This window comes from Mustela erminea, chromosome 18 (assembly GCF_009829155.1).
Source record: "Mustela erminea isolate mMusErm1 chromosome 18, mMusErm1.Pri, whole genome shotgun sequence".
Lineage (NCBI taxonomy): Eukaryota > Metazoa > Chordata > Mammalia > Carnivora > Mustelidae > Mustela > Mustela erminea.
In genome coordinates this window covers 2,484,339-2,505,852 of record NC_045631.1, presented here as the reverse complement: position 1 = coordinate 2,505,852, position 21,514 = coordinate 2,484,339, and the positions used below count along the sequence as shown (strand labels likewise).

Below are 21,514 nucleotides of genomic sequence, written 5' to 3'. Positions count from 1 at the left end.
AATGAAAAAACTAGGGGCACCATTAACAAAGATGGGGTGAGGAGGCTTTCTCCAGTGGCAGGCTGGCAACTTGCTTTGAGAGCGGGGGATTTGGGGGCGCCTGGGTGGCTCAGTCATTAAGCGTCTGCCTTTGACTCAGGTCATGATCCCAGGATCCTGGCATCGGGCTCCCAACCCATCCAACACAGTCTAGTGTCGCAGCGGGCTGGGGGGCAGCAGGAGCGGGGAGGTCATATGTGTGTTGGCCTAGACCTGGAGGGCAGAGTCTTCTTGAGGAAGTGATGGTCCCCGGCCTAAAGCAGCAGAGGAGAGGCTGAGGAGGATGTAGGCCCAGCAGCAGGGGCTTCTAGAAGCCTTGGGGGGGGGGGGGGGGGGGAGGGGAAGAGTACAGAGTCTGGAGGAAGATGGACAAGGCATTTTAAAAATTAATGGTGTACGTAGAGTAAAGCAAAGGGGAACAACGTTTTAGGTGTAGCCAGGGATGGGGGGGACAATGCAATGGGTGTAGCCAGGGGTTGGGGGTGGCGCAGGCCATGCTAATACAGTTTTGGTCTTGGCTAAAAGCAGTGGAAAGGTACCAAAACCGTTCATGCAGAGGTAAACAGGTGGGATGTGGGAACATGAGCCAATCTTGAAGGATTAGGACAGTTGCACTGATGGTGACTTTGTAATACAGAGATCACCTTTTCCAGAGCTGGAGGGAGGGGTTGGGGTCCAGCGGGTGTGGCATCAGGGAGAGATGCAAGGAAAGGCCGTGAGGCAGGAAGGTTCTATGAACAAGTTATTTTCTCACTGTAAAATGCGAGGAACAGTACTGATGGGGGTGTGCATTTTAAATGAGTTAATAAATGAACGATGTCTGGGCCATGATCGTGCTCAGAAATGTTTAGATATTGGGGTAGCGGAATGGCTCAGATAGTCAAGTGTCTGTCTCCGGCTCAGGTCATGATCCCAGGATCCTGGGATCAAGCCCCACATCAGGCTGCCTGCTCAGTGGGGAGTCTGCTTCTCCCTCTCCCTCTACCTCTTCCTCTGCTTGTGGTCTTTCACTCTCTCAAACAAACAAATAAAATCCTTAAAAAAAAAAAAAAGTTTAGATGTTACTCCTAGGCTCTAAGAGTTTGGCGTGTAGAGAAAAGAAATAAGGTGGAATATTCTAGAAGGCAGCAGAACCAAAACGCGGTGCTGTCATTATAGCCGGACCTCTCGCGGACCCTCACAGGGAGCCCGCCAGGCCAGATGGCCCAGTTAGAGCCTGCCATCTGCAGGCGCCATACCTTGGGGGGCTCTGTGGTCATCTTGATGCTGGCCTGCAGGATGGAGATGGGGAAGTCGGGGTGTGGGCTGGAGCTGAGCCAAAGGCGGAAGGACGGATGGGGCTCTGCCACCTGCAGCTGCTCCACCAGTTTGTCCAGATTAGGCATCCAAGACAGGGACAGGTGGCAGTTAGCGAGGAACACCCAGTGGCCTGAGAGGAGATGCCTGGTTGAGTGGGAACCCGTTCCCGAGCCCCAGTTGTCCCACGCTCTGCACCGGTCTGTGCTCTCATGTGAGGGCTGGGGTCCCAACCCAGCTCAGCAGCGTGCTAGGGCCTTCTGGGGGAGGGCGGGGGCTGTTTACCATCGGGGAGCTGAGGTGGGGGCTGGGGGGGGCAGGACGGATACTGACCCTGACTCACACCCTCCCGGAGCAGCCGGGCAGCGATGGGGGCCTGGCCCTGGCCCAGCGACAGGGCGTGGAAGCGCTGGGCCATGCCTGTGTGCTCCGCCAGCTGCAGGAGGGCACTGGTGGGGTCCACTCCAGGGGACAGGATGAAGACCAGCGGGGTTCGCGGGCTGGAATCCTCCATTACCTGCCGGGAGCACAGGGGCGTGGCCTCAGGCGGCAGCCCCCCCCACCCCGACCCCGGGCCTCCCGGCAGCAGGGAGAGGGACGGAGGGACCCCGGGCGGCGGACGAGGAAACCAAGCCACTGACCAGCTTCATGTTCAGCACAGGCGGCTCAACGAAGCGGGAGCCCAGGTTGGACACGATGAAAGAGGTGACACAGAAGGCCACGCGGTCCTGGCGCAGTGAGCGCACGATCAGCATACGCTGCATCTCGTTGCACGCGTTCTCCCACTCACCTGGGGCAGGCGCAGGGCTCTAGCGCTGGCAGGTGCAGGGCTGCGGCGGGAAGGGCGGCGGGGGGCAGGGCAGGCGGCGGCGGGTACCTGGCAGCATGGCCTTCTCGGGGGTGGCATTGGTGTACCACAGGTGCCAGTCCCGGGGGTACTGTTCGAAGGAGTTCATGAGTCCGTGGAAGTTGGTCAGCTTGTCCAGCTCAGTGATGTTATCCCAGTAGGCGTCCGCCAGCCAGCTGGTGCAGGGATTGTCCATCTGGCCCTCCCGATCCAGGACCTGTGCCGGGGAGAGGGCAAGGGATCGAACGGGAACACCTCCTGAGAATTACTTTTTTCTTTTTCTTTTTCTTTGGCCAGGATGGCCAGATGAAGGAAGGAGGACAGGAATCCGCGGTGCCTGGGGACGACGGTGTGGGGGTCCGGGGCTCGCCGTGCAAAGTTAGGAAGCTGGCGCCCTCTGGTGGTTTCCCGGGATTACTGTCCCTCGCCACCCCCCCCCCCCAGGCTCTCGGCGGGTGGCCTCACCCCTCCAGGCGGTTTGTGGGCTTCCCTTCTTCAACAAATACTTACTGCTCACCGACCATGTGTTTTCAGCCTTAGGACACGTGACTGCGTAAAAGGACAGAGTCCTCGGCCCTGGAGGAGCTTAGTGTCCAAAATGGGAGGCCGGATGATGAGCCAAAACCGAGGACAGATCATTAAATGATCTAGTAGGTTAAAAACGGCAATGCCATGCAGAAACAAAGTTGAGGAGGATAAAAAAAGACTAGAAGTTCTTGGGGGCTGGGGGCTGGGCTGGAGTGTTAAATAAGAAGGGGTGCTTAGGTGGGCCAGTCGGCTGAGCCTCCCACTCTCCACCTCGCAGAGGTCCTGATCTTCAAGTCTGGGGGACGGAGCCCCACCCCACATCCGGCTCTGCACTTGGCTGCCCTTCCCCCCACCTCAAATTGATAAATACAATCTTAAAAAAAAAAAGAAAAGAAAAGAAAAAGAAAGTCAAGGAGGTCCCAGTGAGTGAGGTGGGATTTGAATCAAGTCTTGGAGGAGGTCAGGGAGGGCCCCACCCCCACCTGTGGCAGAAGCAACAGGGGACACAGGGGTACTAAGATGGGCCACATCTGCCTGTCCCAAGCAACTAGAGATTTCAAGTGAGTCTGTCTTGCGTGGGCGTGCTTTGCTGCCTGGGGCCAAAGGGAGCAAGAGGGCCGGATCCAACCAGACTGGGGTTTTGCCAAGCAAAAGCAGCATGGGGGTGGGCGGAGAGGGTGCTCACAAGGGAGAGAGCCCGTGTGACCGTGGCAGCCAGGCTGGGGGAGGAGTGCTCAAACAGGAGGGAAAGAGACAAGATCACACCAATCCGTGGGTCCCAGGGAAGAGGGGCCCCATAGCTCTGCCCATAAGGCGAGCGAGGGAGCCCCTGGCAGGTGCACGCCCCGCACCCTGGGGGAGCACCTGCTCCTGGTGCTTTTCCTTAGCTCGCGCCCTAGAGCCGTGGGCCTTATGGGCTGGCTTGGAGTCCTCATCACACGTCCCCCTGGCCCTGACCTGGACGCCTCTGCCCCACTCACCACACCTCCGCGAAGAAAGAAGTTGTACTCATCCATGTTGAGCTTGCCGGAGGTCTCCAGGATTTTGGCGCACATCTGGAAACTGAACAGCAGCTTGTGGCGCTCAAACAGTGTGCGGCAGGTGTACCTGGGAGACAGGGCCAGGGAAGGAGGTGGGGAAGCCAACATGAATGCTCACTGAGCCTGACACACATCGAGGGCCCGGTCAGTGTCTAAGCCGAGCCTTCCATAAATAGCCACTCACACAGGGACCTGGAAGGCTCACTGGGGACATCAGTCATTCGTTTCCTGCAAACAGCCTGCAGTGTTCGTGGGACCCCTACTTTGTGCCAGGCACTAGGCCAGGCCCCAGGGACACAAAGGTGAATGAGCCCCAGACACTGTCCTGGAGGCAGTCGGGTAGAGTGGGAGGACAGCCAGCCAGCCCAGGGAATTCTTGTGTGACCTGACAGGTCCTGCACGGGTTGGCCACGCCACTGGGGGATCGCAGGGCAGGGCCGCCCCGGGGCAGTCTCTGAGAGGAGCAGGGAGCAGCAGAGTCATGAGCATTGTGGAAGAGGAAGAGCAGGGAGGACCCCAGGGAGAGCAGGGAGCCGAGGCAAACAGAGGCTTGCAGGGCCTGGTAAACAGACCTGGGCAGGGGCCTTTGCAGAAAGACTCATGAACAAATCCTGGGGCTTGATCCGGGGGTCAGGGAGAAGGGTCAGGGAGAACTTCTGGTTTCTAGCTTGGGGGACAGGGACATGGGTGTCAGTGCTGTCCGGGGATGAGGACCCTTAAGGAAGGGGGGGATGAGGGGTTTCAGGTGAAATGAGCTGAACTTGAGGGGGCTGTGGGACCTCTGGATGGAGAGGTCAAGTTCGCTGCTGCTCAGAGCCTGGTCCCCAGACCAGCAGGGAGCTAACTAGAGATGCACAACCTCAGGCCGCACCCCAGACCCGATGAATCTGAACCTGGATTTTACCAAGATTCCTACTGCTGGGCTCTCGGCCCACAGGTGGGGCTAGACCCTCAGAGGACGCGCTGCCCAGGGAAGCTGCAGGGAGAGGGGAGCAGGGCACCAGGAGCCACGGCCTGGTGAGGCGAGAAGGTCTGCGTCTCGGTGGACGCCGGGCTGGGCACGCACAGTGCGGGGCGCCGACCTGTAGACTGCGTAAGTGTGGTACTCGTTCAGGTAGTCGATGCGGTCCTCCAGCTTGTTGCTCCGGTGGCTCTTGTCGATGCTGAGGATGAAGAGGCCGATGTAGGCGTCCAGTGAGAACTGGTACATGGGGTCGATGCGGCCCATGTCGTTGAGCACGAAGAACAGTACTGAGGCCCGCTGGGCGCAGGGGCGGTAAGCCTGCGGGGGGTGGGGGGTGCAGAGTCAGGACCACGGTGGGGGCGGGGCTGGGGCTGGCCTGGCCTAACCCCCTCCCTCCCCCAGTCTCCAGGGCGGGTGCTCGCCTCCCGGGCCAGGTCGATGTTGATCTCCGTGGTCTCGCTGGTCTCCAGCTGCTCCGTCACCTCAGTGGCCGTCACCTTGGAAGTCCGCAGGGTGTTCACCAGCTGCACATCGTCCAGCAGGGAGCCTGTGGCCTCATTCAGCAGCCTGGAAGGAGGCCCCCAGGGGCAGGGATGCAGGGGTGAGGGGCCCAGCGCTCCCGGGTGCCTGCAGGCCCCAGTGGGGTGTCGGGGTGGGCGTGGAGGCCGCTCTCACCGAAGGATCTCGTCCTCCAGCTCCTTGAGCTTCCTCTTGCCGGCAGCGATATTGATGACCAACGAGTCCTTCTGCTCCTCGAGCTCCGGCCGCTCCTTCCGGACCACGATCCCCAGCAGCTGAGCCTCCAGGCCCTGAGAGCACAGATGCAGGGGGACACTCTCACTCTGCGGACCTCACTCTTGTCGCTCCATCACATCTCCCAGCCCCTCGTCCCCTGCTGCCCCATGACATGGGCCTCCATTGCCATCCCGCCCACGCCTGCTCCAGCGGAGCTTGAGTTCCTTCCGGCGCCAGCCCCCACCCACCTGTTCTTTGACGGCAAAGTTGACAATGGTGGTCTTGGCCGAGGTCTCCGGGCTGTAGTGGGGGTTGGAGAGCTTGGTGGTGATGTAGAACCGGAAATTCGGATTGTACTCCACTTCCTTGTCTCCGATGCGCATCAGGAGCCGACCACCTGTAGCCGCGGGGTAGGGAGAGGGTGGTCAAGGGCAAGGACCCGCTGTGGTCAGCGTGCTACAAGCCCCCCACCCCCACTGCCACCCCGGCCCGGAGCTGTCTGAATGGAGGCCCCGCAGCCTGGGGACCAGCCCTTCTGCCCCTGGGTCCCACGTGGCTGGCCTCTCGGACACCCCACAGTGTGAGCCCACAGCAAGCCTGGGCCCCCACCGATTCGAGTTACAGATTTGTTGAGCACGGGGTTGAGGGTGGGGTCCAGATACTCCTGCACATTCTGGAGCAGCACAGGGTATCCGAACTGGATGGCCTTTTCTAGAATTTGGAGGTAGTCACTCATCTGTAGGTCAATAATCTGGAGGCCCTAGAGAGTAGGGGAAATAGTGGGAGACCCACCGAGGGACCAAAGGAAAACCAGGCTCATGGGTAGAGGCTCAGGAAGAGACAGGCTTGGAGAGCAACCCACCCCCAGCCTTATACCTGGTTTCCTTCCATGTTCTTGATCCACTTCAGGGCCTGGGCCTGGGGGTCAATCATCAGCGCCCACCTGTGGGAGGACGGTCAGCCAGACCACAGGCGCGGTTCACCCACCTCTGCCCCGCAGGAGCATCCTGACTTGTTGCCACGTGTGATGATGATGCCCCCCCAACCCCTGCCCCCGGCAGAATCCTGACCTGTTGCCACGGGTGACGATGATGCCATTCTCCGTGGAAAAGGCATCCGAGGGCAACCCTTGGATGTTCCAGTCTCGAACTTTGGTAGGATTGGACAGGAAGTTATCAAAGGTAAAGCGGGGTGAGCACGGGACATGCAGCTCCCAGATCTGGGTGGGGAAGAGCCCTGAATTTCAGCCTGGAGACCTGAGCCTGTCCTCCCCCCAGACCCGACCCCTGCTGGATCTCCCTCAGTTCCTCCCAGAGGCTGTGGTCTCACGGCCCAAGAGATCACTCACACCTGACCGCTGCCTCACCCTCTTCATCCAGATCTGGTTGACGATCTCATCCCGGTAGTTGGTCAGGAAGGGGCCCATGTAGGACAGGAAGGCAGCAGCCAGGAGACAGTCACCCACCAAGTAGCCTAGATCCTCCTCCAGGCCCTGGGGAGCAGGAGGGGGTATAAGCCAGCAGGGGGTGGGGGGGACACACTGGGAGTGCTCTGAAGGCACTCTCCTAGGGACACTTTTTAGATCAAAGAGGTGCTTCCCCTCTCCTGAACCCTTGGCCCTGAAAGCTCTAACCTGGTTCTAATTATTTCTGAGCTCCCCGTCTTTAATAGCGGTTCTGTTTACACTCTGGTGATAAGGTCGGAGCCTTTCCTGAAGCCCAGAATGCAATAGAGGCAAAGACAAGATGCCCCGGGGCTGTTTCTACCAGCTCAGTGGCCCCATCAGGGGCCCTGGCATGAGCTTTCCAGGCCTATAGGGCAGCAGACCCCTAATGGCACAAAGTCTTTTCTTCCACTCTTCTCCTGAAGTGGGAGGGGGAGAACGCACTGACACCCCATGTCCCCACATCCCCTGACCATCCCTCAGCTGGAGGCAGGTGCAGCTCCCAGCAGGTATGCAGGGTATGCAGGTATGCAGGCGGCTGGGCTCACCTGCACGGTCTCCTCCCACCGGGCCTTCTCGCCGGCCAGCCCGGACACCAGCAGCCCTGCTCGCTGAAGCTTCACTTCCATCTCCTCCGATTTCTTCCGGAGCTCCTCCTTCTGGGCCAGCTTCTCGTCGTACTGTTTCTTCAGCATCTCCAGTTTCTGGGCCACCTGGGAGGGACCAGAGCCCAGGGATCAGACCCAGCGCCGGGGCAGACTGCTCGGGTCCCTCTAGCTAGTCCGCCGTCCAGGGCCCCCGTGGCCTCAGATGAATCCATCTCCGAGCACTGGAGTTTCCTGGTGTGCAAAAGGACTGTCCCGACACCCTTGGCGAGCCTCTTCAGGCCCCAAACGTGTGCCTGACCGGCCAGCAGTGACCATGACCGGCCAGCAGTGACCATGTCCAGTGCACACAGTGTCACCGCCTTTTTCATGAGGAACACGGGGTTGGCAGGCCGGTAAGTGCCTGGCACATAGCGTGCACACGACAGATGTCCGTCCCCTTCCTGCTGCCCCTGCTGGGAGAAGCAGCCTGCAACTGTTGGGAGTACATGTCCTCGCCTGCCTCCCTGACGGGTCCTGCACGGGTTGTCGAAGGAGCACATGGGGCCTGGAACCCAGCAAGGGAGCAGCACCTGAGCCCAAACCCAGAGGCCGACCCCTAAGATCCTGGAAATGCGACACATGACCCCCCAAGTTACTGTCCCTAAAGCAACATCACCTTCGGGGGACAGCATGAGCCTTGGGAGTGATGTGTTAAAAGGCACTAAGAAAGAAGGGGTGAGGTAAGCTGGGCCATGCAGAGGAGGAAACACAGCTGGGGGAGGGGACGAAGGGGGAGAGGCACCCTGTCTGCACCCCCCCGCCCCGGGCCCCCGCACATGTGGGTTTCACCCCGGGGAGGTGAACGTGACTGCCTCCCTGGCTCGTCAGCAGCCCTGATTATAACTGGGCTTCCCGCCGAGATGTGTCTGCGGGGAGGCTCAGCCCACGACCACGCTGTATTTCATTACTGGCTTTGCACGTGGTGTTGTCTTCACTGTTTCTATTTTTTATACAGGAAATGCGTGCATAAGGTGAAAGGCCTAAATGAGATGACAGAATGACCAGCGAGAGTCCCTTAGCTGCCTCTTCAAGCCACTCCCACCCAACCCTGCCGCAGCAAGTCATTCTGTAACTGTTTCTCTTCTTAGGTCTTCTGGCAGGTGCCTCTGTATCTTCGGCTATTATACTTAGGCTAGTTTTTTTTTTCTTCTTTTTTTAAGTAGGTTGCACGCCCAGTGCACAGCCCGACGCGGGGCTTGAACCCACAACCCCGAGAGATCAAGACCTAAGCTGAGATCAAGAGTCGGTCGTCTGACTGAGCCATCCACACGCCCCTGTAAGCTACTTTTTTTTTTTAATACATACATATCTATATATTCATGTTTGCATTTTTTAAATGGTCACAGTTTTAATCTTTTTAATTCAAAAACAGTGGAAAACTGCAAACCTAGGGAAAACAATCACATGCCGAACCCCTCTATACCCGTCACATTTAACAGTTGTTTGCATTTTGCTATTTTTAATCTCGTCTCCTGGTGTTTTGCCAAAGCATCTTAAAGGAAGTTACGACCTCATGACATTTCCAGCCTCCAGACTTCCTAATGCCTTCCGGGAACAAAACAAGGATGTTCCCCCATGTGACGGTAACCCCATTATCACACCTAACCACAACGTAGTCTTTAAAAAAAGTTAGGACAGGGGCGCCTGGGTGGCCCATTTGGTTAAGCCACTGCTTTCAGATCCTGGAGTCCCGCATCAGGCTCCCGGCTGTGCTGGGAGTCTGCTTCTCCCTCTGACCTTCTCCCCTCTCGTGTTCTCTCTCACGCTCTCTCTTTCTCAACTGAATAAATAAAATATTTTTTAAAAACTAAAATTAAAATTAAAAAAATAAAAATAAAAAAAATAATGATAACTATATTCATCTTCTAGATCTTTCTGTAAAGAGTGAATGCACATCAAAAGGAAGGAAGAGCACACACAGGGAGAAGATCCTGGCTTCCTCTAGGTCCTGAGCCAGCCCCCTGTGCCTGTGCTCACTTGGAAAGCTTTCCAGACAGAGCCCGGTTGGGCAGGTTGGGCACTGAGCCAGTGCATAATAAATCAAATACAAGCCCCATGAAGGCAGGGCCTTGCTCGACAGCTAGATCCTTACACTTAGAAGGCTGCCCCGCACTTAGGAGATGGTTGGTGCCTGGGTGAGTCTTCTCATGAGGATAAACTCTGGCATACTAACGCGCTTTACTATTTTTTCCTCGTCTCCAAGTCGGCTCGAGTCAAGCTGCCTCATTCTCTTTAACAGCTGCAAAACCCGCTTGTGAATGACTGAACCATAATTTATATAACAAGCCTCCTTCTGATAGACGTGTGTGTCTTTCCCACATTTTCTATTCTTAACCACGCTGGGACGAACGTCCTTGTCCGTGCGTAAGCACATTTTGACACGGCTGTTTCTTTTTTGTTTACTTGGTGAACAAGTCACTTGAAAATCCAGAAGGCACAAGGGCCTGAAAAGTGTCCCAGCCCTGCCCTTGGACCTCCCTGCTGCCTCCTCCAGGTAGCAGCCGTGACCTGCTTCTTGAATATTCACCCCTCCAGAGGTATTTTGCACTCATTCCAGTACATTCCACAGGGCTGTTTCCTGGTTTCTCCATTCGAAACTATTTCTATGACGTCTGTGCTACGAGGGAGACAGGTGTCGACCCTGACCCTCCACGCCACCACCTCTTTGTCCCTGCTCTTATGTTTGTTTGTTTGTTTGTTTAAGATTTCTTTTTAGGGGCGCCTGGGTGGCTCAGTGGGTTAAGCCTCTGCCTTTAGCTCTGTTCATGATCTCAGGGTCCTGGGATCGAGCCCCACATCGGGCTCTCTGCTCAGCAGGGAGCCTGCTTCCCCCTCTCTCTCTGCCTGCCTCTCTGCCTACTTGTGATCTCTGTCTGTCAAATAAATAAATACAATCTTTTAAAAAAAGATTTTTTTATTTTTTGAAGTCATCTCTACACCCTACGTGGGGCTCGAACCCACAACCTCAGATCCAGGGTCGTGCGCTCCACTGACAGCCCCTGCCGGGTGCCCCTCTCCTACCTGTTCCTAGGCTGCTGCCTGTCACCTTAATCATGCCGATAACATCTCCAGACCCTGTTTGATCTGATCTCCCGCACAAGCGTTGCCCAGTCCTTCCCCTCCCCGACCCACCCCGCCTCCCACCCCTTAGCTGTGTTCTCATTTTTATGGGGCTGAGCTTGATCACGACGCTCCCAGTCAGCAGTTACGGTCTTCTCGAGGTCCATGGTAACTGGCCGAGCCACCTGTGGCCAGGGCACCTTCTGACGGGGTCACCGCGCCCGCTGTCCCAGTTGTGAAATATTTTCCCGTCTGATGCTGCGCTTTTCTCTTGCAGAAATTCCCATCAGTTGGATTGGGTCTCGGGTCGCTGTCCCGCGGGGTTGGGTTTGCGGTGGCTGCTTCCTGCCCTTCTGCTGGCTGTCGGACTTTAAGCATTTTTAATTTTCCCAGGATTCTCTCCTTGTCTCTCTTTTTGCAATTCTTTTCCCTCTCAACATCCTCTTTTTGCTCTCTGGGTGTCGGCCCTTCCTCCATCACCTCCTCTGACGACAGCCGTGTTTACCTTGGTTTGCTTTTTAAGCGCTTCTCCCAAACCTGAGTTCTCTCTGGGTTTATTTTTCCTTCTGGGGCCATGTCTTGTTACAGTTTCTGATCTTGGCCGCTCCCTCATTCTGTTGGAAGACTTTCCCCAAGGCCTCACACACCCCTTCTCTGGGGGCCACGCGTGGCTGATCTGACTGCCACAGGCAACTGGAATGCTCTGGACCCTCCGGTGCCTTCCACTCTGTCCCCCACCCCCACAGCAACACCCAACTCCGGGCAAGCCTGTCTGATGACAACGTCGCCTCTAGGGGGACCGCTCGCCCACCGTGTCGGCCACATCCTCCCACCTAGTCTCTAACGGTGATATTTTGGCCAAACTCATTTTGTTTTATTTTCTGATGTGTTTAGAACCCCAGGAATAGAACAAGGCTGCTCGTTCTCAGATTCCTCAAGCGAATCTGACCGGGAAACCACTGAGAAGCTGGGGGCCGGGGCAGGTGCCACACATGGACCTTGCAGGTACGGACATGGGTTTTGTGTCAAAGGATCTGTCCAGGCTCCTATTAGGCCTGGTGGGTCTTTGCACCGAGGCCAACCTGCTGTGACGCTCTGACCTTGGCAGGTGACAGTGGCTTTGTCCACAGGTGGGTGGCCGGGTCTGGGGAGGCAGGACTGCTTGCAGGCGTGAGCTGCATGGGTGGGCGGCCCAGGATGACGGCTCCCGCGGTGACAGAAGGGCCTGCCACCAGACTAGGGGGCAGCAGGGGCGGAGTCTGAAGCGCTCGCAGACAGTGTGTGACATTGGGGGAGCTTCTACGGCAGGACAGCAGGCTCTGCGCAGATGGCCAGGCCCATGTGGCCCTGGACCAGCTGTCCCGGGCTTCAGCATCTCACACTCCGAGCCAAGGAGGCGATGGTGGCGGGATGGACCTGAATCTGCTTGGTCGACCCACAGGCTCGTGGGCCGCTGAGACTGCATTTAGGCCGAGGTTCCAGGCCACGCGCTTATGGCAGGCGGCACGCAGGTGTCACCTGTGCCTTAAGGGTCCAGGCCGAACAATCTGGTGGGGGGGCTCCGGAGGGGAGAGTGGCTGTGTCTTGAGATGCGACAGCAACAGGCCGATTTCCCGCCAGGCCCCAGGCGTCAGCAGCAACAACAGTGGCCACAGCTCAGGACTCGGCTGAAGGTCACTTTCCACCGAGGATAAGCAGGGGACGAGGCAAGAGGTCTCCCTGAGAGGCAGCCCTCGTGGGCCTCTCAACCAGTCCACAGGGAGCCGGCGGTCCGCTGCCGCAGGGTGGGCTGACCGCGCCTCACCAAGACACGGAGCGGGAACCTGAACTTGGAAGGCCCCGGCTGGGGTTTCCATGTGCGCCAGGGGGCAGGCTCTGGACTAGATGCTGGGGTGGCTGCAGGGCATGGCCAATGTCTCAATGCCACCGACGGGCAACGGAGGGTCTGTGGAGGTCAACCCTGTGTGTATGTCAACCAGTGATCGCCCACTGCGAAAGATACGCGCGCGCCCTCGGCCTTGCAGCCTCCCCCTTTTCAGCCAAGGTCAGATCCTGTCTCAAATCGATCTGTTGTGGGAGGCTCTCCCCCTTGGAAGTTCCCAGGTGGCGGTTTCCAGATCGGGGACATTCCAGTGGAGCTACAACCAGGGTTATCTCTGAGAATCCTTCCTTCTGCAGACGCCGCCAAATTTTTAATGAGGTCTTGGGGACCACAAGAACAGCTGGTCCCCAGGAATGTCATTTTATCTGGAAGCCGTGCATGCCTTAAGGCCCCTGATATTTTTTATTTCAAACGCTGCTCACGAGAGACGTGGTTCGGAGCCGTGACAGCCCCTGAAGCCCCACAGGTGGCCCATTTCTGCTGAGTGACTGCCAGGGCCATGGCTGGAGGACACGGGGTCTCCCCTGATGCTGGAGGTCCCTTGGCAGAGACTGAGCAGAAACTGAGAGGGTTTGGGGACGTTAACTCAAAAAGGTTGGCTTCTCAATTTTTAACTCTCAAAAGAAGATGATTTCAGATTTTTATTTGGGCTCTAGTTCACGTGGGGACTTAATCTTTGAAATGCATTGTTCCCCCCTGCTCAGGGTTCTGCTCAATCCCTGCCTACCTATGTCAGAATCCAGCCAGGGGAGAGGTCTTCTCAGGCTTCCCAAGCAGGGGAGTCAAGGTTAAAACTGTTTATTTAGGACTTGAATTGACGCGCCCGATGGCGGAGCTCTGGGCCTCTTTCCAGCACCCTGAGCCCTCGCTAGGTCCAGGCTCTCCCAGTCCGGCTGGCTCTGACAGGAAAATTTTCAAAATGCTCATTCCCAGGCTGTCCCAGAGACGGGTTCCCGCCGGTCTGGGCCGCAGCCTCAGCTCGGTGTCCTCATGTGGCCGGCGAGGCAGGCTGGGCACTCGGCTCGGAAACTTCAGAGCGTTTCCGTGACGAAGGGGAAATGTGGGGTCCTCGTCTGCTTCCTCTCGTCAGCGAGGGGCTCCCAAGAGACCTGACATGCGGTGCCCTGCAGACGCCTGTCCAGTGCATGACATTGCTGGCAGCGGACGCTGCGGGCCTGGGTTTTCACACGTCAGGGGAACAGTTCCTAATTGTTCATTCCAGGATATGAATCATCGTGAGTGCAAGACCTTTCCAAATGAGCTGTCATCCCCGTGATTATTCACTCTTGCTAGAGAGAGGAGAAGACTGGCTGCTGTGAGAGCAGCCAGGAGGGGACATGCCGTCGGGACGGGGTAGGGGAGGGGGCGTGTGTGCAGGCTGAAGCCACAGGCCCAGCCTGCCTGGCCCTGCTCACAGGGAGTCAAAGAGGCCCTGCAAGCAGCTGCGCTTCCAATGGCGAGGATGTCCACGGCGGGAAAAGCGGGGCTGGGGGCCCAGAGCATGGGCTCCAGCCCGCTCTGCGGGTAACTGGGAAGTCACTTCCCCTCACCAAGCCTCAGGGTCCTCATTCCATTCCAGACTAAGATCCGCACGTGCTCCCTTGGCGGTTTCGGGGGAAACGCTCTGGGATGGCGTGACCAGCTTTGGCTCCATAAAAACATAAAACCTCACTATGGGTACAGTTAGTGTCAACAGCCTTTGAGGACATGCGAAGACCAGAAGCTTCGAGAGGACAAGCATCTCCGTCAGAAAGGGACACAGGGAAGTAAACAGAGCCAGGCAGGCAAGCGTCAGAGAGAAATACAACCTCGACATACTCAGCTACACGAGACCGGACGGCGCACAGCAATGTGTATAACATGGAAAAAATGACAAAAATGTGCTTGTACAGCAAACAGCCCTGGACGGCTGCACAGAAAGCCGTCAGCGAGGCTGCTTTCCAGGAAGGGAAGCGCCAGGCGCGAGCAAGGCCTCTCGCTGGCTTCTCCCTGTACCTTTGGAATTTCACACCATGTGGATAGTAAAGGCTATTGAATCAGGGGCAGGAACGTGGGAGGTGCTGTCCCCAAGTCCGCTAGGATGGCACCTGGATATGTCACCGGCTGGCAGAGAGTGGTTCCCTCTCCTCCCCGCCAGCCCCCAGGTTAGCATCTAAAGGGGCTCGTTGGGGCAGTGGCCCCCATGCCTTTGCAACCCCTGCCAGGGACACAGCCTTCTGAGCCAGAGGCAGCCCACCTGCAGGGGCACAGGACCATAAGGGGGGAGCAAATGGCCACCAGCATTCCAGAAATCAGGGACAGGGTCCACATGGAAGAGACAGGTCTGAGGCTCACCTCCCGCAGCTTCTCCTGGGCCTCGGCCAGCGCTGCTTGCTTCTCCTGAAGCTGGGCCAGGGCAACGTTCATCCGAATCCTCTTGGGCTCCACCACGCGGTACAGGCGCCCGTACAGCTGTGGGGAGACAGCCCAGCTGTGGTGGCCGCCCACCCACCGGCCCACCCGCTTGTACGCCCGCGCCCACGGGAGGCCTTGCCTGTACCCTGCATGCACCCCGCTCACCTCCATGGCCCGCACCCACATGCACAGGGACTTGGCCGCAAGTGAGACTCGGCCGATGATGTCAGGCTGGAAGTCGGGCTGCGCGCAGTAGGCCCCGATCTTTTTCAAAACCTTGTCCGAGATATTGTCTTTATCAAAGTGGATCAGGGACTTGATGAAGTTCTGCTCCCCTGAGGGGTGAAGACAGAGGGGCCTTAGCCGGAAGCCTTCTCCAGCTTCACCTCCACGGCTCGGGCACAGCCGTGTTCTTCCTGGCTTGGCTTACCCGGCCTCACCCTGAGGTCCCCTGCAGACCTTGCCTCCATCTCTGGAAGCTCCAAGCCCCCGGGACCCTCCCCAGTGGTCCTGGATCCATCTGCCACCACGTCCCTTGGAGACTCGAGCCTAAACTCCTCCTGCCCAACACACACACTTGCACACACGTGTGCACAATCACATGCGCGCACACACACCATCACTTCTGTATGCCTCGCACTGACTTTCCAGGGCAGGGGTCCCCCACCTACGCTCGCAGGCTTTATCCAACCAAGCCTCTGGTTTCACATTTTCTGTGAAAATGAATGAATGAAGAATGCCCAGAGGCATTCTTGCCCTTGGATTCTGAGATATACTCCTGTATTTTTATGACAATTTCCTTTTCTTTTTTTCAAATCAAGAGGAGTTGTTTTCTGTCACTTACGACCAGTTACTGCCAGTTACATCTCTTCCTCCGCACTAGGCTCTACACGCTCTTGAGGGTGGGAGGGACGCCTCGCTCGTCTGTCTCCCCGAGTGCCCGGCGCACAGCAGATGGGTAAGTGAGGTGGACGGGCGTCAGCCACCCCATGCGCTCTGGCTTACCTAGCTGCCTCTTGGCCTCTGCCCACGAGGGCTCGTTGCCTCGAAGAATCATGACGGCCTGCATCACCATTTCCACTTGGGCGGGGGGCCGTCCGTAAGACTTGATCTCTCCTATATCCTTCTTGTTCAGGGACTCCAGGGCCTGGGCAAAGGGACTCACTCAGGGAGCAGGGCCCAAGGGGACTTAGGGAGCAGGACAGGTCCCAGCTGAGGCTGGCCTGCCCCTTCTCGCTTCCCTGTGGGGGTCTGGAGCACAAAGCAGGCTGGTCCCATTCCCTTCCCTGGGGCTTCCCACTCTGATACCCGCATGGCTTCCTCCAGGGCTGGCAAGGCCTCTTCTAGATCCTTCTGGGCATTGTCAGCCAGTGCCTGGCACTTGACTTCCTCGACTGCAATCTTCTCACTATTGGCTGTGACTGCCTAGGGACGGAGAGGACTCGTCTGGGCCTTGGGCAAAGGTGGGGGCAGTGTTGGCGGGGAGGATGGAAGTCTGAGGAGCGGCCTGTGTGCCCCTTGACATGGTCAGGGAGGGCAACCTGGAAGTCCCTGCCTGGGGGCCTTGGCGGCTGTGGGTGTGTGGGGCGGGGCCACGGCCCGTTGGGTGGGAGGGGCGTGGGGGGCGGGGCCAGAGCGACGGGGCCGGGAGCACCTTCTGCTGCTCGTCTGCTTCTCGCTTCTGCTGCACGATGATGACCAGATACTCCTCGCACTGCTTCTGGAACTCAGCCACCTTCTTCTTGGCGTCCTCCAGCTCCAGGGACATCACTTCCACCTTCTCTCTGGTTTCGTCAATCTTGAACAGTCCTGTCCGCAGCTTGTTGGCCTGGTCCAGCAGCTCCTCCCGCTTCTCTCCCAGCAACCTGGGGCGCACGAAAGGAGACTGTGCCTGGGGAGGCTGGGCCCCCGGAAAGGGGAGCACCCTGCATGGGTCCCCGTCTCGCTTTCTGTTGCCGCTGCCGCCAGCACCGTGACGTTTTTACAGCCTCCAGCCTGAATCAGGGCTAACAGCTCCCCAGCTGTCTCATCCCTCCACCTTATTCCGTGCTGCGGTCCTCACACCCGCTTGCCACTCACGCTCCCACTGCGCGCCGAGCAGAGGCTGCCCTGAACCAGCACACACCAGCCTGTCCCCAGGGGGTGGCCACCCCTCCTCTCCACCCCAGTTTGACATGATTTCTGATAGTTAAAGAAAACCTGGAAATCTGGATTTTACTAAGCCTCTCGCATTAAAAGTTAGCAACTTACTCAAAAAGTTTTCAATACTGCACAGGCCCAACCCACCCCACCCCACCCCCAGCAAAAATAGTCTATGCAGGATCATTTTCTGAACTAAGTGAGAAAATATGTGTGAAGGGCTGAGCACACCGAATGGCCACCCGTCATCCAGGTATCCAGGGAAGGCAAGAGCTTTCTTTGCTCACAGAGGGACTGCAGTGCCAGGAATAGTACACAGCACATAGTAGATGCTCAGAAAATACATGAAGTGGATGAGTAGGTATAGGTGATCGTTCTTATGACAAATGGCTTTTTCCTTGCCTTGATCACAACACAGAATCCAGTCAATGAGGTGGGTTTGTGGGGTTTTTTAAACCTTTGTTTTGCGTCTTTCGAAGCAAATTAGTATTACGTTGTGCACGTAAAGAGGCACTCGATACAACTTAAAGGAATGTCTGATTCTCAAGATGGTGCAAAGTCAAGGAGAGGTTGGAGAGGAGAGGACCGGTCCCTGCCTCGCGGGCGTACACAGTACCATCACCGTTGTATTGCACTTGGAGAAAGAAACGGCATCGCAGAAAACAAAGACAGAGCAGAGAGGGTGTAGAGAGGAGTCCCGGCCTAAAGGCTCTGCGATGTGAACCCCGGCTCTCTCTCACCGCCCCTCAGCGGGGCGGAATGAGACCCCCACATCTCAGCCTCTCCCCCCAGGGCGCCTGGTTCCTTGGCCTCCTGGGCCGGTTCCAGGTATGTCCCACCCCATCATGTCACCGAGCTCCCTGGGCCTCCCCGCCCTCCACGCCTCTGCACACCTCTTGTACCCGGACACGAGCTCTAAGTAGTTGGTGGGGGTGACGTAGTTGTGTCTCCGCAGCTCGAGCAGCATCTTCTGGGAGTACCGTGCCACCGACCAGTGCATGGTGACGAAGATCTTGGCAACCTTCCTGTGGATCTGAGGCCCGTGGGAAAGGATGGAAAACGCGGAGTGAGGGCAGGTGGAGGAGGGGCACAGGAGGGGGCCTGGGGCTGGTTGCCAGGGGTGGGGGGCACTCACATTCTCCTGCGTCCCCAGGTCCACTCCCACGAGGTACTTCTCAGCCACCTCCAGCAGGGCCTCTCGGGGCCACTCTGAGAACCAGTTGATGGTCGTGCAGTTCACTAAGGCCGGGTACTGGCGGATCCAGTTCCTGGGGAGGGGTTTCGAGAGGCAGTCAAGCCCCTTTATGGAGGCAGGTGGCCTCCACTCCTTGCCTCCACAAGGTCCGTCTGCTTTCCTGGAACCTAAGTGTCCCATCCCCTTGCTCTTGTGTGTCCCTGTCTTGATCCTGCTTCCTTCAGGGCCAGCTCAGTGTAGAACATAGGAACAGGTTCTTGTTCTAGCTGTGGATCTCAGGCAGATGCGCTAACCCTCCCCTCATCAGTTTCCTCATCCCTAAAATGGGAGTAACATGGGGATGCCCCGGGGGCTCAGTCGGTGGAGCATCCAGCCCTTGATTACGGCTCAGGTCACGATCTTGTGGTCGTGGGTTTGAGCGCCACCTCAGGGTTTGCACTCAGTGGGGAGTCTGCTTCAGATTCTCTCTCCCTCTGTCTCTCCCCCCTTCGCTCTCTCTTGCTCTCTCTCTCTCTAAAAAGTGAATACATAAAACCTTAAAAAAATAAGATAAAATGGGACTAACAGGGACACAAACCCGAGCTGTCACTGGACTTGAGGTGACATGTGCAGTGTAGTGCCCAGTGCGCGGTAAACACACCACGTACCACAGACCCGAGAGCGAATAGCTCGTGGAAAAACAAGGGGGCCGGTGGTTGTCAGGGGTTGAGGGGGCAGAGGAAGTGGGGAATTATCCAGTGGGCATAGAGTTTCAATTTTGCAAGATGAGGAAGTTCTTTCTAGAACTTCATCTGCTGCATCGTCTGCTGCACGACGATGTGAATATGCTTAACCAGGTGAGCGGGACACTTGCAAAATGGTTACGACAGTAAATTTTGATGTTATTTTGTTTTTGTAGAATGACAACTAAAAACTTAAAAATGAAACACAAAGCGACAACAGGACACTCTAGTCCTACCGAAAGGGAGGGGACGCCTCCTCTGTCAGCAGCAGCACTGGGGACAGAAGGCGAGGTCTAGGGAAAGGAGCGGCCCGCGGAGGGGGAGTGGAGAGAGAGCAGGGCTGTTGAGGAGAATCGCTCCCAGGAGGCAGGGGGACCGGAGAAGGGTGGGGGCTGGGGGAGAGGCTGTCACAGGGGTCACCTGAAAGGGTCGCCCACAGGGCTGAGGCAGAGAATGATGTGCAGGTTGTCGCGCACGCGCTCGATGAGGTAGGCGAAGAGGCTGTCGGAGGACGGGGACACCTGCTCCGCCTTGGCCTGCTCCACGATGAGCGTCTGGATCTGCACAGAAGCCATGTTGGCTGGGTTGCAGGGCTGCGGTTGGAGGGCAGAGCTCCAGGGGGTGGGGCCCCTGTGGCACCGATCAGAGGGAGGGGTGGTCAGAGGGGCACAGCCACTGGTGGAGGGTGGGGGAGGGGCTTGCACCTCTTCGAATTCATCAGCCTTGTAGAGATTGGGGACCTCCCCTGAGCTCAAGATATTGTTGATGTCCTCCAGGAAGGACTCGTCGGCGATCTGGGTGTCCACGAAAAGGAAGGACGTGGGCTTGAGCTCCACTCCTGCCTGGCGGTACAGGCGCTTGATATCTGGGCCGGAGGAGGGGAGGAGGCAGAGGGCACAGGCGGGTGTCAGACGCACCATCCCGTCCTTGTTCCCCTTCCTGTGTCCCCTGGCCTGCAACCCGCGCACCACGCCGCCTGCTGCCCACCGGGCCTGGCAGGCTCAGCACCCGCCTCCACCTCCCCTGCTCTTGCCTCCACAGGAAGGAGGGCACCTGACCTTTCACGCCAGCCCCCAGCCCACCCAGGGTTCCATCGGCAGCTGCACCTTCTCGGAACTCCTGCTTGCGATAATGCTTGGTGACCTCGATCTGGAACGTGATGTACTCGCAGATGGAGGAGGCCAGGCGGGCCAGACTCTGGCGCCCGCTGCCCCCGATGCCCACCAAGAGCATGTTGCCCCGAGGCTGTCCGATGACGCGCACGATCCGCGCGACTGGGGAGGGGGACCCAGCAGTGAGGCCCCAGAGCCATGGCAGGGGGCGGGGGGGTGGAACCCGGGGCCCTAAGCTGGAGATAGGCCGCCTGAAACTGAAGGACCCAGATGGAGAAGTGTGGGGAGAAGCTGGGGCCTGGGGCATCTCGAGCAGCCACCCCTGGGGAGGACAAGCCCTCTGGGGCCCGAGAAGAAGGCTCCTTCCCAGACGTGCCCATGCTTGGGAACAGCCCACCGCTGGGGTGCTGGCAGGACGGGAGGGGGCTGCTCACTGTGCTCGATGGCCTCTCGGAAGAGCACCAGCTGCATGGGCACCACGGCGGGGGACAGATTGTACTCGCGAAGCGCCGCCTCCATGGCCGCTTTCAGGGCCGCCAGGTCCGTCAGGTCCTCGTACACCTTGGGCTCCCTCATGAAGTCCCCTGGGCCCGGGGAGCAGGGCTCAGACCCCGGGGGCCGGCCCGGCCCTCCTCCCAGGCCCCCTCCCACACCTGCAGCGGCCGCAGCACCCGCTCACCGAAGATGGGAGAGCGCTTGGTGGGGCACAGATTGTGAAACGTGAGGTCGAAGAAGGAGCCGAGCTTGTCGCTGATGATGCCCACGAAGGCCTCCATGTCTGCCGCGTCCACCAGCCGGTCTGAGAAGACTCTGTCGGGAGGGAAGGGTCTGAGCCTTAGGAGTGCAGGGCACAGGGCCCGCGGCAGGGGCTGGGTGCCAGGCCCAGGAGGCCCGCGACTGGCGTCTGTCTGGGGCATCTGTCTAGCCTCGAGCGGGGCACAGGCATCTCACCTGAAACACTCATGGATCCAGAGCCGCGTGATGCTGGACTTGGTGTCGTGGAAGTCCTTGTTGGCCCTGAGCATGCCCTGGAACACCTGCGGGAGGGGCGTGGCCAGTGGGCAGGGAGGGACCCAGGCTGCAGCGGGAAGCTGGGGAGGCTGGGAGGCTGGGCTTCAAGGGCCCCGCGGGATGGGACGGCGGCTCACCTTGGAGATGTCCCGGAGGTTGAACAGGTAGTGGATCTTGGCGGGCGTGGGCAGGAAGCGCTGCACCACCGTGTTGTACACGTCCAAGGTGGCCTCAGTCACCACATTGCCGATGGCCTTCACCTCCTCCTCGAAGTCCTGCAGCTTCTGGTTGATCATGGTGCCGAATATTCGGGTGATCTGCGACTCCTGGGGACAGGCCCTGACGCTCGCCTTTGCCAGCTCCTGGCCCGCCTGCCCGACCCCGGGGAGGCAGCTGGCTTTAGGGGGGCACCAAACCCCCCCAAAGTCGAGAGCAATAAGGTGTTCATGCAATATTCAA

General features: G+C 58.2%; 1 protein-coding gene across 13 annotated transcripts in view; it reads right to left on the bottom strand.

The window, feature by feature from the left end:
* Positions 1-21,514, bottom strand: part of DNAH2 (dynein axonemal heavy chain 2) — an 80,396-nt gene that overhangs the window by 5,934 nt on the left and 52,948 nt on the right. For 4 of the 13 annotated variants that reach the window (XM_032322507.1, XM_032322504.1, XM_032322503.1 and 1 more), the window contains 28 exons: positions 21,193-21,426; positions 20,996-21,081; positions 20,724-20,854; positions 20,479-20,628; positions 20,039-20,206; positions 19,637-19,797; positions 19,353-19,492; positions 18,151-18,283; positions 17,909-18,048; positions 16,531-16,741; positions 16,185-16,301; positions 15,882-16,023; positions 15,042-15,211; positions 14,817-14,933; positions 7,442-7,606; positions 6,816-6,941; positions 6,520-6,668; positions 6,326-6,392; positions 6,059-6,209; positions 5,698-5,846; positions 5,390-5,523; positions 5,137-5,281; positions 4,833-5,032; positions 3,691-3,817; positions 2,213-2,399; positions 1,977-2,125; positions 1,669-1,852; positions 1,278-1,468 (listed from right to left, as the gene is read on the bottom strand). In XM_032322507.1, coding sequence (XP_032178398.1) covers positions 1,278-1,468; positions 1,669-1,852; positions 1,977-2,125; positions 2,213-2,399; positions 3,691-3,817; positions 4,833-5,032; positions 5,137-5,281; positions 5,390-5,523; positions 5,698-5,846; positions 6,059-6,209; positions 6,326-6,392; positions 6,520-6,668; positions 6,816-6,941; positions 7,442-7,606; positions 14,817-14,933; positions 15,042-15,211; positions 15,882-16,023; positions 16,185-16,301; positions 16,531-16,741; positions 17,909-18,048; positions 18,151-18,283; positions 19,353-19,492; positions 19,637-19,797; positions 20,039-20,206; positions 20,479-20,628; positions 20,724-20,854; positions 20,996-21,081; positions 21,193-21,426 — 4,224 coding nt within the window. The other 9 variants (XM_032322505.1, XM_032322506.1, XM_032322510.1 and 6 more) reach the window with 9 other exon arrangements.